This window comes from Micropterus salmoides, unplaced genomic scaffold, assembly GCF_014851395.1.
Source record: "Micropterus salmoides isolate LMB-PRFRI ecotype aquatic unplaced genomic scaffold, ASM1485139v1 Ms_hic_scaffold_6, whole genome shotgun sequence".
NCBI classification, from domain to species: Eukaryota; Metazoa; Chordata; class Actinopteri; order Centrarchiformes; family Centrarchidae; genus Micropterus; species Micropterus salmoides.
The window spans coordinates 38,942,479-38,958,649 of NW_024044348.1; the positions used below are offsets into that span (position 1 = coordinate 38,942,479).

Here is a 16,171-nt window from a genome sequence, read left to right on the forward strand (position 1 = left end):
ATAACATTAACATGCATGTTATCTGAAGCCAACCCATGAAAAACAGCCCCAGGCTAACAGCGCATATGCATATGTGTGCAGGGGTGTCCACATACTTTTGGCCATAAAGTGTACATAGTATGGACGCTTTGAGTCTAATTTCTTATTTTATTTTATCTTCAAATGTTCTTTTAACTGAGAAAGCAATTTCACCTCAAGGTTCTCTTAGTTTTTAAGGAGCTTTTAATATTACATGGTCTTCATCAACAGATGTTTGTCCAGTTGTCATGATATTTCAGATGTTCAAAAAAGTGATATGTGAGAATCAGAAGAATCACAATCAGAAGGAGCTTTATTGCCAAGTAGTGTTTTACACATACAAGGAATTTGCTGTGGTGATAAGGTGCTACACGTAGACAAACATACAGTCAACATAAATAAATGTAGAAATATATAAATATGGAATGGAAGCTTTTATCCAAAGCGATTTACAAAACGCCTCTGCAGCAACTAGTGGTTAATTGTCTTGCTCAGGGACTCATTGGTGGATGGGTCACAGCAAGGGCATGTGTCTTATCCATTGCGCCATCACCAACCCCACAGTTTTTTTTCAATTGCTAACATGCAATGGTCAAAACTGAAGCCATGTTTGCAAGACTAAAGCCTCTGACAACTAAGATTATCTTGTTTTGTAGTGTAATTAATTACACCAAAGGGTAAAAATGCAATTGTCAAATAAATGACATAACTTATTTGTTAAATAAATCACTTAGCAGTAATATCATGATATTGCATTTGTTTATTAGATGACAGTGTCACTGCTACTTTTAATAAAAGTGAAAGTAGGTAGAGTAAATACTGTAAATACTGTGCTGATACTAAATTCTGCAACTTTGTGTTGAAAAGTGGAGGGGACACAAGGGCTCAAATTAGGGGCGTGACGATACACTTGGGGCAAGAGACCAAGGAAAGTGGAGCATTAAAACACTTTCCTGCCTTCTGGAGACATTTTATGGTGGAAATGTCTTTATTTATATGAAGGGCAACAAAAAAATATAACAAAATATAATGCTGTTTCTTCTATGTTTAAATTGCATTGCATGTTTTCTTATTGTGCAAATAAACCTTTCTCAAAACATTTTCCTTTGTTAGTTAACATTTCTCGGTGCAAGCAATATTCAGAAAGTTTTCAACAAATGCTTTCACACAGTGATGTGGAAAGAATCAGCCATTTCAAAATGTGGTGTCCCCAGCATCCCCGGTGTGTGTGAATTTATCAAAATATATTTAGTTTAATTAAATATAAAAAAATGTTTTATTGAATATAACTTTCTATGGTTATAGGTGGTTAGAGATAAGATAAGATAGAATAATCAATACATTTTACAGACTAGTTTTAGTCAGCAGTCAAAGTTGCTTTTTGGACTGGGGTTGCATTAGGGAAATTAGGGGAACTTGTGACATCAGTATTTCTAAAATGCTGCCATTGTCCTGGTTGTCTCAACAACATTTCACTGTGTCCTGCCCAACATATATTGTTGTGTTGGAGAGCTGACAGTCTGAGACTGAAACATCTGTCACTCATGTTTGAGAGAAAGAAACACTCCTCTGCTCTTATCAGTGTGGGACATTCAACACACTGTGGTCGATATGAACCCACCCAACGCAGGAAACACCCACTGTGACAAGGCCAGGCATACAAATATGTAGTAAACGTGTACACAGTTTGTATTAATAACTTACATGTCTTTCATTGTAGGGATGAGGGAAAAGGAACACTAAACCTTTAAGACTTCAGATCTATTTTGGATACCTTGTGGATATCGATCTCCTCTCTGTGTGTTAAAACAGCAGTTGGTAACAATTGAACATACAACGCAAAACATTCCACGTCTGTCTGTGCTGATATGAGAGGAATACACTCATAGCACCCTTGCCCTACCACCCCTGGGCAGCACATAGCCGTGCGCTGTAGCTAAAACTCCCCACATTCCCAGAAAACATTTTAAACATTTTATACAAAGTGAAATTTTAAATCCTGATGTAAAACTTGCTGATCCACCTGGATGCAATTCTGTGCACTTTCTACAGCTTTCTACAGCTAATCCACTGTGTTGGTGTACAAGTTAGTATAATTCATTACCAACAGCTTTCAGCAACCTGGAGTGTGTGTGGTAGTGCTTTTTCTTCCTAGCAGTCAATAATTGCTTAATGCAGCTTTTGTTATGTTCTGTCAAACCTATTGCCAAACAAAAGCATCAGTACTGGACCATTCTGCAAAGCTTAAATCTCACTTTGTACATTATTAAGGTTCAGAAAAGATTGCAGTTATATATTTAAGGTACAGGTAGGGTTACACAATGCTTACACAGGCTCCGTAGTGAAAGCTGCATGTTTGCGGAGCAGCCGCAGGGCCAGTCAGTGTGTACACAGAATGCGTTCAGGCACAGTGCTGAGTGAAGGTCAACTGTGTTTTGGCACAGAACGCATCACACAGTCACTGTAGTTATGCATGTAAAACTGAAGAAAACAGGCTTGAAGTGATATACACTTCGGGTTGCGTTTATAGAGTAAAGGTGAAACAAGTCGTTACATGGTGTAATGGAAATTCTCAGTCTTCTGAAATAAAGATTCCAATCCAGACATCTTTTAAGGGTTTTATTCTTTGCAAAGGGTCAGACAAACTTACAGAGTGCAAAACAGTCTGCAGAGTGTAAGACAAAGAGCCAGTGAAGAAGCAGGTGACTTTATACTGTAAGGGTATTACGCAGCTATCCAAGGGAGGAAGGGAGTAGGGACCAGCTTTCCTGAGATGAAGGCCTATCAAGGACAGTCTGATAAGAAAACTCTCTAACGAGCATCTTTCCCATGGAAAACTTCACCTAGCTGTAACATAATAAAATAATAAAATACCACGCAGTGAAACACTGGTCTATTCTGATGAAGCATGCAGGGTGAAACAGTAAACACAGTAAAATATCAAATTTCCATCACATACTCCTCCCTTGTGATCATTCTTTGATCACTCAAGAATATACAGCATTACAAAAAGATCATCAGGTCATAGAAAGTCATCATGATGTAATCTAGACCAGTTTAACAGAGAAAACGAATCTGGGTCCTTCCTGTCATCACAGTGGAATGTTATTCTTGTTCATGGAGTGTGATCATTTGAATAGATTCACATTTATCAATAGCTCCTACAATCAGACCTCTGGCACATGGAATAATGCAACATCCACAGAGAGCTAACAGTGCTACATCAATCATCACACCTGCTAGTATGGGCATCACTGAGGCCTTTTATTTAGCAAATACAGAATCAGACCAGTCAAACATGTTAGTGTCCACTTCAGAGTTCTCTGCAAGTTCTTCTCTTAGGGAACGCAGTCCTTCCAGCACTCGGGTCACCGAACCATCTGGAGCTGTATTGTTGGGCACAAACGTACAAGAGGAGTCATAAAACATTAGCCCAGCAGCCCAGCCTCTTTGGGTGCTTCTCTTGCCTCTAACACTGCTATTTGATGCCAATGCATGTAGTTCACTGTGGTGTTCTGTTGTGGTGGCTTTTGTGCATCATGCTTGTGATCTAGGAACTGCAACAGAGGCTGTTAATGCTATTGCAATGGCAGCAAACATCTGTGTTGCTCCTCGTAGGCCACACATATTTGGGTGTCTGACTGGGTCCCATGGATGTCTCCTTCCAGAGACAACCATGCTACTCACTCTTAATTTTTTGCGGCGTGACTTAAATCAGCAGTGGTGAGACCAGGAGTTTTCCCACTAGCTCCCTTGTGTTTATGTTTGCTGTCTAACAGCCTGTGAGTCCGAGACAAAGGGTGCCTAAGCGTTCCCAATCCCTCCTTCACTCACAACACAAGGTCAGGGAAAACCGTTGTTCAGGTGCTGATTGTGCACGCTTGTTGATCTATTGTTGTACTGGTGCAGGCACCTTCCTGCAGTGGCTGGCGTGAATCCACGTAGCTCTTTCAGCAACTTTTACCGCTGTGTATGTTGTCAGGAGCACCTTTCCACCTCTGCGCCTTCCAGTGCTTTCTTCTGAAGTCCTTAACCAGCACAAAATCTAGGAGACTGTGCAGTGGTTCTGTCGCTGGAGAGGGTAGGGCCTCTTTAACCTGCTGATGTAGACGGGCAAGAGCAGAGGACAAAGTCATTCAATCATTCTCACAGTGATGTGTGTCAAGGGGTACTCTGCTCGCTGCCTCTATCCCTGTTCATGGAAGGCGCCCAAAAAGAATCTCAAACGGGCTCAAACCTGACCTAGTTCTTACCCTTGTTCTCATGTACATCAACACCAACGGCAACGCCTTTGTCCATGGAAGAGTCTTCACAACATTTAGCTAGCTTAGCTTTTAATGTTCCATTCTCTTTTTCTACTGCTCCACCACTCGCTGGGTGGTAGGAACAATGTTGTCTCAAATCAATGCCCATATAAGAGCCAAGTTGTTCGATGGCTTCACTTACAAAAGGTGTGCCGTTGTCACTGCTGATTTTAGAAGGCACGCCCCAGTGCGGCAAGATCCCAGAAATCAGGGCTTTTGCTACAGCTGCACTGTCTTGTTTTGAAGTTGGACACATGATCCAACCCATGTGTCAATTTAGCATAATGTGGAAAAAAATGTTTGGGTAAACATGGTTTGTCATTGGGACCAGTCCACAAATCATCAGCATATTTACAACCAACCTGTTGCCATGTGCGATTCTCATCTGATGTAGCAAATTGTTGCATAGCATGCAATGCAGAGGAATATCTGTGTCTGTGTCTGCGTGCAGGGGTGTATGTGTGTGTCTGTTGAGCTGCGGTGTGGGCAGCTGCATCAGCTTTCGCATTACCTGTAGAAACAAAGTCTTTTGCATTAGTATGGGCCTGGCATTTGCATACAGAAATAGCAGACGGCAACATCACTGCTTCAAGCAATGCAGCTATTTTATCATGATGCAGAATAGGCTTACCATCAGATTTTAAGAAATTTCTATGTTTCCACACTGCAGAGAAATCATGCACGGTTGCAAATGCATATTGAGAATCTGTGTAAATAGTTACTGATTTGTCTTTGGCCAATTTACAAGCTTCAGTGAGTGCAACCAACTCAGCTGCTTGAGCTGAATAATGAGATGGCAAGGGGCCAGATTTCAGTGTCTCGTGTTGAGTGACTACGGCAAAACCAACTTGATTTTTTCCTGTGTTAACATTGCGTGAAGCAGACCTGTCATCAAAGAGAATCAGGTCTGGGTTAGTTAGAGGTGTTTCAGACAGATCTGGACGTGGAGTGCAAACCTGCTCAAGCACAGCAATACAGTTATGATCTTCTCCGTCTCCTGGAATGGGGAGCAAAGTTGCAGGATTTAAAACATTACAGCGTTTGACAGCGATGTTAGGCATATCCTATAGAACAGTGGTGTATCGGAGCCAACGTGCTGTGGAGAGATGAGAGGTCTTCTGTTCAAGCAAGATCATAGAAACCGCATGAGGGACCAAAGGGTTAAATCAGAATAACCAACAATGTCACGTGATGCCATGACAGCTTTCTCAGCTGCTGCCACAGCTCTAAGACAACGTGGTAAGCCTGCAGCCACTGGATCCAGTTTTGCTGGAAAAAAAGCGACTGGTCTCAGTCTGTCACCATGTTTCTGTAGTAATACTGATGTCTGTCCATTTTGGAAACATGTCAACTATCATCAACAGCACTTATTGCCTTTGCTTGGGTTTAGCTAAAAACCTCCCTCATCAGGTGGTCACATGGTTCTTCTGGGTGACACTCTGCTCTGTGTGTGTAAAACAGCCTCTCTGAAAGAGTTTCTACCTTGAGCTTCCAGGCTGTCTGATAACACACCTCACACACAGACTTGTTCTCGTCACATTCCATAGTTTTGCATTCAGTTCCCCCTTTTCTCTGTGGAGGAGAGCGCATGGGCAAAACTCTGCACACAAAGAAACATCCAGCATAACATAAAAGCAACAGATACAGCAAGCAACATGACAATAAACACCAGGCATCTGGTTTGCTTCCAAGATGTAGTGTCAGAACAGGTCATGTGATCATCCTTTGGTCAGCAACCTAAGTAAGAACGTAGGTCAGGTCTTTGTAGTCCCCGAGTACAGGTAGACTATTGAAATCCATTTCAGTCAGTGAGCCTCTGTCAGCTCAGCTTCGTCAGTTCAAGTCAGTCAAGTGCACTGTTAGTTTACCATGAATCATGGGACAAAGGTTTCTCTCTCTGTTCATTCTTTGTCAGTAATGGGATCCCTTGTCCATAAAATCATCATCATCACTCATCATCTTTATGGTGATTGGTTTTGGAATGGATGAAAAGGCTTGTATGCATTGGGAAAGAGAGATTTACTCTCATCGTGATCACATTTCCAGAGAAGTTATTCTGTCTAGTCCAGTTGCAGTTAGAGACAGACAGACAGCCTTGAGTGTGGCCAATGTGGGCGAACCGCTTTAGCAACACAATGGTCATCTCAGCACGCTTCGTGTGATGGACTGCAGAACGGAAACCGACCAGCCGCGTGGGAAATGTAAGATTTTAAGAACAGTCAAATCACCAACAGAGAAATGTGTGGTCTGTGATGTAACCAATAATGTGAAATCTTTAAACCTGTAGTGCTCGCGGGAGCACTAATGCATTTACCACCACTCTGTCGCTCTGTTGGTCGGCCTTCATCATAATCTTTTTTGAAAATGTGGGTGTGTACAGGTCACTGCAGCCTGTAGCAGTGAACAAAAAGAAAACATGTTTAATATTTCCAAGCGCTTCTTGTTTTTTTGTTTTTTTTTAGTAAATATTATTTCACACATCAAATCATCAAATAATCAATCAAATCAAACTTTGTGTTAACTGTATAGACTCTCATTCAGTTTGCACCTCAGACATGAGGTCACAGTTTATTGTTTTAACCATGGTGTGTAACAAAGATGTTACAGGAACTAGTTCAATGGTTCTTTTAACCTGAGTACTAGTACTTTTTGCTCTTTACTGTACAGTGTTCTCAGATTCCAACTTACTGGCCTGTTGTCAGTCAGCCAACTCCGGGTGGACTTTATCCCCAAATCCATCCGTTTGCAAATCACTTGGCTTTGCTTCACCATGTGTATACTTCCCCCTCGGTACAGCTAAGATCAGAGAAGGAGAAAAAGAAACAAAACAACAGCGCAGCGCTCCTTGTCCAGATAATATGTTGCAATAGTTCTCTCTCTCTTTTTTTTTTCTTCCACTGTCCCTATTCCATAAATAATTAAAACTTGTTGCATCCTGTCCATCAGAATTGTGTACTGTGCAGTGTAATGAGTCTATCTGCATGTACCTAAAGGTCTGTGTGACTGTGTGTGTGTGTGTGTGTGTGTGTGTGTGTGTGTGTGTGTGTATGTGTGTGTCCATCCTCGCTCACAGCGGCGTGTGTGTGTGTGTGTGTGTGTGTGTGTGTGTGTGTGTCTATATTTGTGTGTGCAGTGGGGGTCACTCATTAGTGCTCTGATAACTGAAATAAGTGTTTAACAACTATGTCATCAGAATTCATCGACATGATACCATATATGCAACCTGCCCCTCTCTGGGCTGTTTTCAACATATCATGTAGCAATATTGTCCCCTGCTAGGTTTAAATTTACTAACAGTTACTTTGGCAGTTTCCTAAACTCTTTGTAGTTATCATTCATCACCAATGTAGGCTGTTCAGGCTCATCAGCATTTACTAATAAATTAATATAATATTTAGTTTTTCTGTTTTTTTGCTTCAATGTGTTTAAGATTTTATTTTTCTGTGAGAAATTGTGACTCACCCGGTGTGTGTGTGTCCCAGCTGTTTCCTGTCACTGGCGTCCGTCCCGCCCCCTCCAGCTCAGTCAATTTGGATCTGCTTTGGATCTGTCCAGACAATCTCTGTGTACCAATGTCCACCTCTGTCTTGAATCTTCAGCTTGCAGGTCCTCTCGTCTGTCAGTAAGATGCTGTGAAATTCGGCCTCTTTATTCCAACAGCAGTTTCTGGCCTTGTCCGGCTCAGAACATGTTCTTTTACGATGAACTTTATTTCAGACCGCTGTGACCATAAGGTGATGATCATGTGAACTTGGAGAGCTCTACATGATCTGTTCTTGAATGCAAACATGTTGTTGTGATTGGCCTGCATCCCACAGGCGGCAATTATCCAATGATGACATCGCTGTACTGAGTCCATTCTGTGCTCCAGCCTACTTTCTTGTGAAGCTAGAGTGAAGTATTTTGTTGAGACTGTAGAAATCTTGCAGGTCTCCAAAGTGGAGTTGTTGTTTGAGCTGGTTTGCTACTCAGCTGTCTTTGTTAAGTCATTATGGCATCCTTTGATAAACGGTCCAAACTGCTCCAATTGCATGTGAGGCTGTCACATGCTCCATTGCTTCAACAATGTTCCAGATACCAAATATTCCTTTTATAATTGGAATTTCCATGACTGGACAATACGATGTGTTGCATTACTGTTACCGCACCAGAACAGTGCTTCTGTAGGTCTTTAATGTTGGATTAGTTCATCATCTCTCTCTGGCTTATGGTTGAAACAGCTGAAACTCCTCCTGTGAGACTTTGTTTTGGACACAACATAGTAACGTAGTTATGGTCTGGTCACCTGTTGCTGGAAAGACATGAATGTGTTGTTTTGGGAGCCATGGACGACCTACTTGGTGGTTGAGGTTGGGACAGGTCGCAGTGTCAGTCGGGATCTTATTCATGAGGCCAGCTGCAGATGGAAAGAAACTGTTTTGGGGGCATGAAGTTTTGGTATTAGAGGAGTAGAGGTCCTGGAGGGATGTTAGATTTTGTGTTGGAGAGCTGAGTTTGAAATGAATTTAATCTGTCCCTCTGAGAAAAGAAAATGACACTCCTCTGCTCTTACCCACAGCACAAACACCCACTGTGACAACACCAGGCATACAAATATGTAGCCAATGTGTAGTGGGAACTGTTCATTCCATGAACATTTAATATGTCTGATATCTCAATATATTTATATTGATTTAAGGCAAGTTTGTATTTGCTATACTTATGAATATGAAATAATTAATTATTTACAAAACAGATACAGTATTGATTTTAATGCAAGTCAATATAATTAGTAAAAACAATTAGATTCAATAAAAGTGACTGATGGTATCTACAAAAACGCCAGGCCCCTAAAGAAGCCATCCAATAATCTCTAGCTGATTTTTTGACTTGTCAGATTTTCAGGATGCCCAGCTGTTAAACTGAGGCAGATGTTATCAGTGGAAGTGGAAGCAACGGCTCTTAGCTCTTTTAAAGCATTGTATGGTCACATAGTTTGAGTAATCTGTTTTAGAACTGTAAAAACATAAGAATAAAGTTGACAAATTAACTGATAAACTGAAGTATTACATTCTTATTATGGGTTGAGATCAGGCTCATCAAATCCTATGACAGATATATATTCAAGACTGTTTTTTTATTTCCCTGAAACCTCTTGAGGAAATGGGGTGATGTTGGAACATTACTGTCTGCTATTAAAAAAACAATGTATAGCATTAAATTCATTCCATCTCCCCCAAACTAAACAGCAAGCTCTTGTCCAGGTGCTATATATACTGTAGATCTATGCTCACTGGCCACTTTATTAGGTATATCTTGCTAGTACTGCGTTGGACCCCCTTTTGCCTTCAGAACTGCCTTAATTCTTCATGGCGTACTTTCAACAAGGTGTTGGAAACCTTCCTCAGAGACTTTGGTCCATATTGACATGACAGCATCACACAGTTCCTGCAGATTTGTCGGCTGCACATCCATGATGAGAATCTCCCATTCCACCACATCCCAAAGGGGCTCTATTGGATTGAGATCTGGTGACTGTGGAGGCCACTGGAGTAAAGTGAACTCACTGTCATGTTCAAGAAACCAGTTTGAGATGATTTGAGCTTTGTGACATGGTGCTTTATCCTGCTGGAAGGAGCCATCAGCAGATGGTACACTGCGGTCAGAAAGGGATGGACATGGTCAGCAGCAATACTCAGGTAGGCTGTCGCATTTAAACCATGCTCAGTTGATACCAAGGGGCCCAAAGTGTGCCAAGAAAATATCCCCCACACCATTACACCACCGGCAGCAGCCTGAACCGTTGGTACAAGGCAGGATGGATCCATGCTTTCATGTTGTTTACACCAGATTCTGACCCTACCATCTGAATGTCTCAGCTGAAATCGAGACTCATCAGACCAGGCAACGTTTTTCCAGTCTTCTGTTGTCGCCTCAGTTTCCTGTTCTTAGCTGACAGGAGTGGGACCCCGAGAACACACTATTTTTCTGAACTCATTACTACACATAAACACAATCCCAGGTTTCTGTTCAAGACTGTGGATCAGCTGGTAAACCCAACCCCTCCTTGTGCCTCAGCTGGAAGTAATGATGACTGTGAATTGTTTTTATCTTCTATCTAATACCTACAAAGTTTTTACTGAAAGTAATAGATTCTGTTGGGCTCCATTTGATCTCTGTAACAGCTCCCTATCTACTGGTTGTGTCCCTGATTATTTTAAAACGGCTTGTGTGAACCCACTTTTAAAGAAACCTGGTTTAGATCCCTCCCTCCCACATAATTTTAGACCAATCTCAAAACTGCCTTTTATTGCAAAGATTCTAGAAAGAATTGTGTCCAAACAGCTGCTCACTGTACTGGAAAATAACAAATTATTTGAAAAGTTTCAGTCTGGTTTTAGGAAGTACCACAGCACTGAGACTGCCCTGCTTAAAGTCACCAATGACCTTTTAATGTCTGCTGATGAAGGCATGTGCTCAGTCCTGGTACTCCTGGACCTTAGCGCTGCTTTTGACACCATTGATCACAACATCATGTTAGACTGACTGAGGCACTGGGTGGGGATCTCTGGTACGGCCCTAGAATGGTTTTCATCCTACCTGTCAAATAGGAAGTTTTGCATGTCTGTAAACAACTATGTCTCTTTGTTCTGTTCAGTTAAATATGGTGTGCCTCAGGGGTCGGTCTTAGGACCCATTTGGTTTTCCTTGTATCTGCTTCCCCTTGGACATATTATCCATAAACATGGCATTTCTTTTCATATTTATGCTGATGACACACAAATATACTTGCCCGTCAGATCCACAGACCCTGGAATGCTGAGTTCACTTAACAACTGCCTTTGTGAAGTTAAAAAATGGATGTCAAATAATTTCCTCCAGCTGAACTCAGACAAAACAGAAATCCTGGTCACTGGGTCCCAGCACATGGCAAATCAAATACTGCCATCTGCTGGTTCCCTAGTAAATCACATTAAGCCTGTGGCAAAGAACCTTGGTGTTTGGTTTGATAGTAATTTAAATTTCGAGCAGCACACCACAAAGCTTGTTCAATCATGTTTTTATCAACTTAGAAATTGATCTATGTTAACTTTTAAGGACACCGAGACCATTTTACACGCCTTTTATTATTAATGAGATCCTCGGGCAGAGGTCTGTTGTCTGTTCCAGAGTTTCAACTGAAAACTAAAGGGGACAGTACGTTTGCTGTCAGGGCCCCGAGGCTCTGGAACAGCCTGCCCGAGGAAATCAGGTCGGCTGAGTCAGTGAACTCTTAAGTCCCTTCTTAAAACATACTTTTATAGGAGAGTCTTTCCCGATCTTATTTGACTTTATTTTATCCATTTTATTTTATTCTATTTTACTTGTTTTATATTTATCTTAAACTTGTATTTTAGTCTTTTCAGTGTTTTCATGCTTTTATCTTGTATTGTTTTTGTATTATTGTCTTTTGGGAATTATTGTCTTTACACTTGTTAAAGCACTTTTGTTTTTGAAAAGTGCTCTACAAATAAAGTTTATTATTATTGAATACCTTGGTTGTAATGAGTGCTTATTTGAGTTACTGTTTCCCTTCTGTCATCTGGAACCAGTCTGCCCATTCTCCTCTGACCTCTGACATCAACAAGGCATTTTCGTCCACATAACTGACACTCACTAGATATTTTCTCTTTTTCGGACCATTCTCTGTAAACCCTGGGGATGGTTGTGCGTTTCTGAAATACTCAGTCTAGCCCGTCTGGCACCAACAACCATGGCCCGTTCAAAGTCACTTAAATCCCCTTTTCGTCCCCATTCTGAGGCTCGGTTTGAACTTCAGTAAGTTGTCTTGACCACGTCTACATGCCTAAATGCATTGAGTTGATGCCATGTGATTGTGACTGATTGGTTAATAGTGTTAACACACAATTTAACAGGTGTACCTAATAAAGTGGCTGGTGAGGGTATCTACTCCTCTCTGGGTTTGCTAAATGAAACATATAAACTACCACATCCTCTAAAAGTACAAATATTTGTATTTTTGCTGAAGATAAAGGCAAAGAGAGGCTGTGTAATTTTAGTAATTTTATTGCATGATCATTGACTATTGCACTCATGAGTTCAGGTCTGCAGCTTTTGTTGTTCAGTGAGCACGAGGAGACAGTCTTCCCTCTGATCTGTCTGCCAGCACATCTGGACAGGCTTCCTCTGTAACAGTGAACAGCACAGAGGTGGATTAGGTAAAATAGCAGAGTGGTGAATACTTACTAATAAGGATGCATGTGTGTGATCATATATTCATAATGTGCTCATGTGGACACTCACAGCACTTGTAGAGTTTCTTGAGCCTGGCGATGTCATTGCGGCTCATTTCCTTAGCGTTGCCAAAGGACACGTTGGGATTAGGGATAGGGACCATGGTGGGCTGCTTGTTCTTGGAGAAGGCAGTCCTGCAACAAGACACAGAGCAGTTAGACTGAACCACAGCACTCCTGCAAACACAGACATGTATGACTACACACAGCAGAGCTGAAGTGAAGGCAGCTGTTCTCACCTGTGGTACTGCATGACAGAGTTGTAATCATAGGGAGTGCCCTGGTTGAGGGTTGCAATCTTCCTGAAGTTGTGCTCCATTCCTAAGGAAACAACAGGAATAAAGTTACCATCTGTTTGGTTTTAATTCACTTTGATTTTTAACTTTTTGTCAGATCAGAGAATTACCTAAATTATTGGGATTCTTCCCCTAAGGATTAATGTGAATGCCAACAATCAGTACTAACAAAAACAATTAAAGAGGAGAAATGCCACTTGAAGAAACCAGATCAAACTTTTTCAGTGGTTTTCCCCCCATTCATTTAGATAGGGGCCTGGTCTTGTTGCTCTGAAATAACCACTCGAAGGCGTTACCAAGATGGCTGCCAAGTGGCAGGACTTGCCTATATGGACTTCGGTACTAACACCGAACCTTACCCGGGTCCAGACAGATATAGAAGAAATTTTTAAATGATTTCTGTAAAAATAAATTACATTTAAAGAAAGCTGTGACCAAATGTAATGTGGGATTTTGCAGAAATGTCATAAATGGAGTTTAGCCATGAAATTAATTTTAGGCCAGTATAGCCTTTAAGGGAAAACAACTCTATTTGATCGTTCTGGTCTGCAGTATACTTCCTTCTCTAATATTCCATTCTGAATAATAAAAAGCTCCATTACCAGAAACAACATTCTGCAGCAGGACTTTGATGTGCTTGTCCCTGTCAGAGCGGGTCTGTTCATGGTTGAATCCCAGAGCGTGGAGCAGCTCATGCTGGACGGTGCCATGGTAAAGGCATCCTTGACGGGCCAGAGACACCACCTGCTTACCACCACGACGGCCAACCATGGAGTAGCAGCTGGACAGGATCAGAGAGGAGTTGAAGAACAGGGAAGTCTGAGAAAAGCTTTCAACTCAAACTGGTTATATTTAACAGTTTCTTACCCATTCTTGGACTCAATGCTCAGCCAGTCACGGTCGCTGCTTTTGGTGGGTCTGAAGCGGATGCAGGAGACAGAGGAGAAAGACTCCAGTCCTCGGGTGATGATGGCCTTCTCACGGGAGGCTGGCAGGACAATTTATGATCAAATAGTCTGCAAAATACCAGTTATGCAGCTATATCTAACATTTGTTAACTTTAGCTAACATTAGCTAGCATTAGCCAACACAAGCGAGTAGTCATACCAGGACAAGTAAAGCTATAGCAGCAATTCTCATTAATAAATTTACTTTGAAGGAGAACATTTCATCTATTAAAAGTTACGTTTCTTGCCAAGATATACTGCTGTCACAGGATGTCATGAAGAGAACACAAAAAGAGATGAGTATGTGACTGACCGTTAACTTAACTTTAATGAGTTTACTATTAACAGTAAGCAGCAAACATCCCCTGTTCCATCTGTTTGATTCTGGTATATGAACAGTCAAATCTCTGCTCAGTCTCACTCTCTAACCTTTTGTCAAAGTTGCTGCTACAACACTCTGCATCAAACATGCAAACCTACTGTATAAAGGCAGAGCATATTTGTCTGACACTTACAGAATTGATTGTTGATGAGATAAGGAACGTAGACTTTCCCATCATTCAGCTTGCCCCACTTGCAGCTTTTGCTGGTGCAGGGGTCGGCGTTTTTCTCGGCCGAGCTGTCAATGGCGATGTCTCCTTCAATCAGGTTGGGATCATCAGCAGAACGGACTGAAACACATCACACAGACACTGCTAATAATAGAAGAAGAAAATGAGTTGAAACACATCAGGCCGTCATGAGGAACATGGTGACTCACTCAGATTACTGTTGGCTCTCTCCAGAAGTTCAGAGACAGAAAGCTCCCCTGAGTCCTCCTCTGCAATGTCCTCTGCTCAGTGACATCAACAACAACACAATTTCACTTTGTATAAAAAGGCACCAGTCACAACACTGTGCACGCCAATACAATGGGTCTGATCAATACAATAGATTACATACCTGCCTGCAGGTTCAGAGTGGCATTAGGGGAGAAAAAACAAAGATTAGAAATAGATAGAACACCATGACTTGAGATTACAGCTAAATGTTGACAGCATTTTCAGCCAAATATTCAAATACTGTCGTAAAGTGGACTCATTGCATTAAAACAAATCTAGTTACAAATCTGGTTAATCAGCATCATACAACTTCATGTTTGCAGATAAAGTCAACCTTATCACCCAAATGGTCAAATCATCCTCTATGAGAAATGATCATATAGTCCTTAAAACTGTGCCAAAATAGTGAAAATGGTGCTGAAAAAACTCAACTGTGAACTTTGAATAAATATTCAAATAAATCTCCTAACAGAATATTTGAGGATGTGGAGAAGATGACAGGCTTCATATGAGAGAAGTCATTCTCAGTTTGTGACTGTGACAGTCGAGGTAAAATATGCATGTTGTGCATGATGCAACACGACAAATGACCAGATATCACACTATGCTATCATTGTTGACTGTCATGCTATGATCCTACCTCATTGTCGGCCCAACAACAGGCAGACAGTAGCAGCAGAGCCAGAGCTGAGAACCTGAACATGCGAGCCATCTTAGCAGACCTGCAGGACACAGACAAGAATCAGCTACAGCTTCCACTCAGAGGAAAAATACAGTGCTGGAACCAAAAAAATAATTAAAGAGATAAATAAATAAAGAGACAGCTAAATCTTCACACAGCGAAAGAAAGTACACACTTCTCCATTGCATTCTGCTGCAGACATTTGCAGCTGAACTCACCTTGGATCCTCTGTGTGGACTTTTGCAGCTGAGGTTTCACTCCAGGCTTTTATACATGTTCAACTGTGTCAGTAAGCCCAAATATGGATTATCTGGGTTCTGAGAAATCTAAAGAGTCAGCTAAACTCACAGGCTTATCGGTAACATATGGTTCTGACACATGCATTGGAAAGATATCCATACCTACACTGTGGACAAACCGAGTTGTCAGCATCCTGTGAAATCTTTATTTGAGAATTTTCCAGGCCTTATCAGAGTCAGGAAAGATTGGAGGAATTGGAGTTCCTAGAATATCAAGGTGTTGTGGGTAAGTGGAAAGTTAAACCAAATAGGTGTAGTTGGGATAAAACAGGTAAGAAAATGTTCAACGTTCTGGTGTAGTGAAATGTTACTGGTATACTAGTTTGAAACTACACTATGATATATATCCAAATACCAGACTGACTTTAGGAAAAGAGGAACTACTATGGATTTTTATGTCCAGAACATGAAATTAATGAACAGATAAACAGGGAAAGTGTCGTGGTTGTCTTTTTTGATATAGAGAAGGCATATGTTATGAGGTGCAGAGAAGGATTATTAATCTGATTTTTGAAGATCAAAGTCAGAATA

At 41.2% G+C, this 16,171-nt stretch overlaps 1 protein-coding gene and 1 long non-coding RNA gene across 2 annotated transcripts; both read right to left on the reverse strand.

The window, feature by feature from the left end:
* Positions 1 to 3,261: 3,261 nt before the first annotated feature.
* On the reverse strand, positions 3,262 to 7,274 carry LOC119890369. The gene is made up of 2 exons (XR_005442224.1): positions 7,011 to 7,274; positions 3,262 to 4,118 (listed from the first exon to the last, which is right to left on the reverse strand). It is a non-coding gene; the product is annotated as an uncharacterized LOC119890369 (long non-coding RNA).
* A 5,078-nt stretch (positions 7,275 to 12,352) lies between these two features.
* LOC119890364 (low choriolytic enzyme-like) lies at positions 12,353 to 15,578 on the reverse strand. Its single transcript, XM_038701616.1, has 10 exons — positions 15,560 to 15,578; positions 15,300 to 15,381; positions 14,781 to 14,784; positions 14,599 to 14,673; positions 14,354 to 14,509; positions 13,759 to 13,879; positions 13,494 to 13,672; positions 12,835 to 12,916; positions 12,606 to 12,730; positions 12,353 to 12,488 (listed from the first exon to the last, which is right to left on the reverse strand). Coding segments are annotated over exons 2-10 (816 nt in total). The 5' UTR covers positions 15,372 to 15,381; positions 15,560 to 15,578; the 3' UTR covers positions 12,353 to 12,486.
* Positions 15,579 to 16,171: the final 593 nt, after the last annotated feature.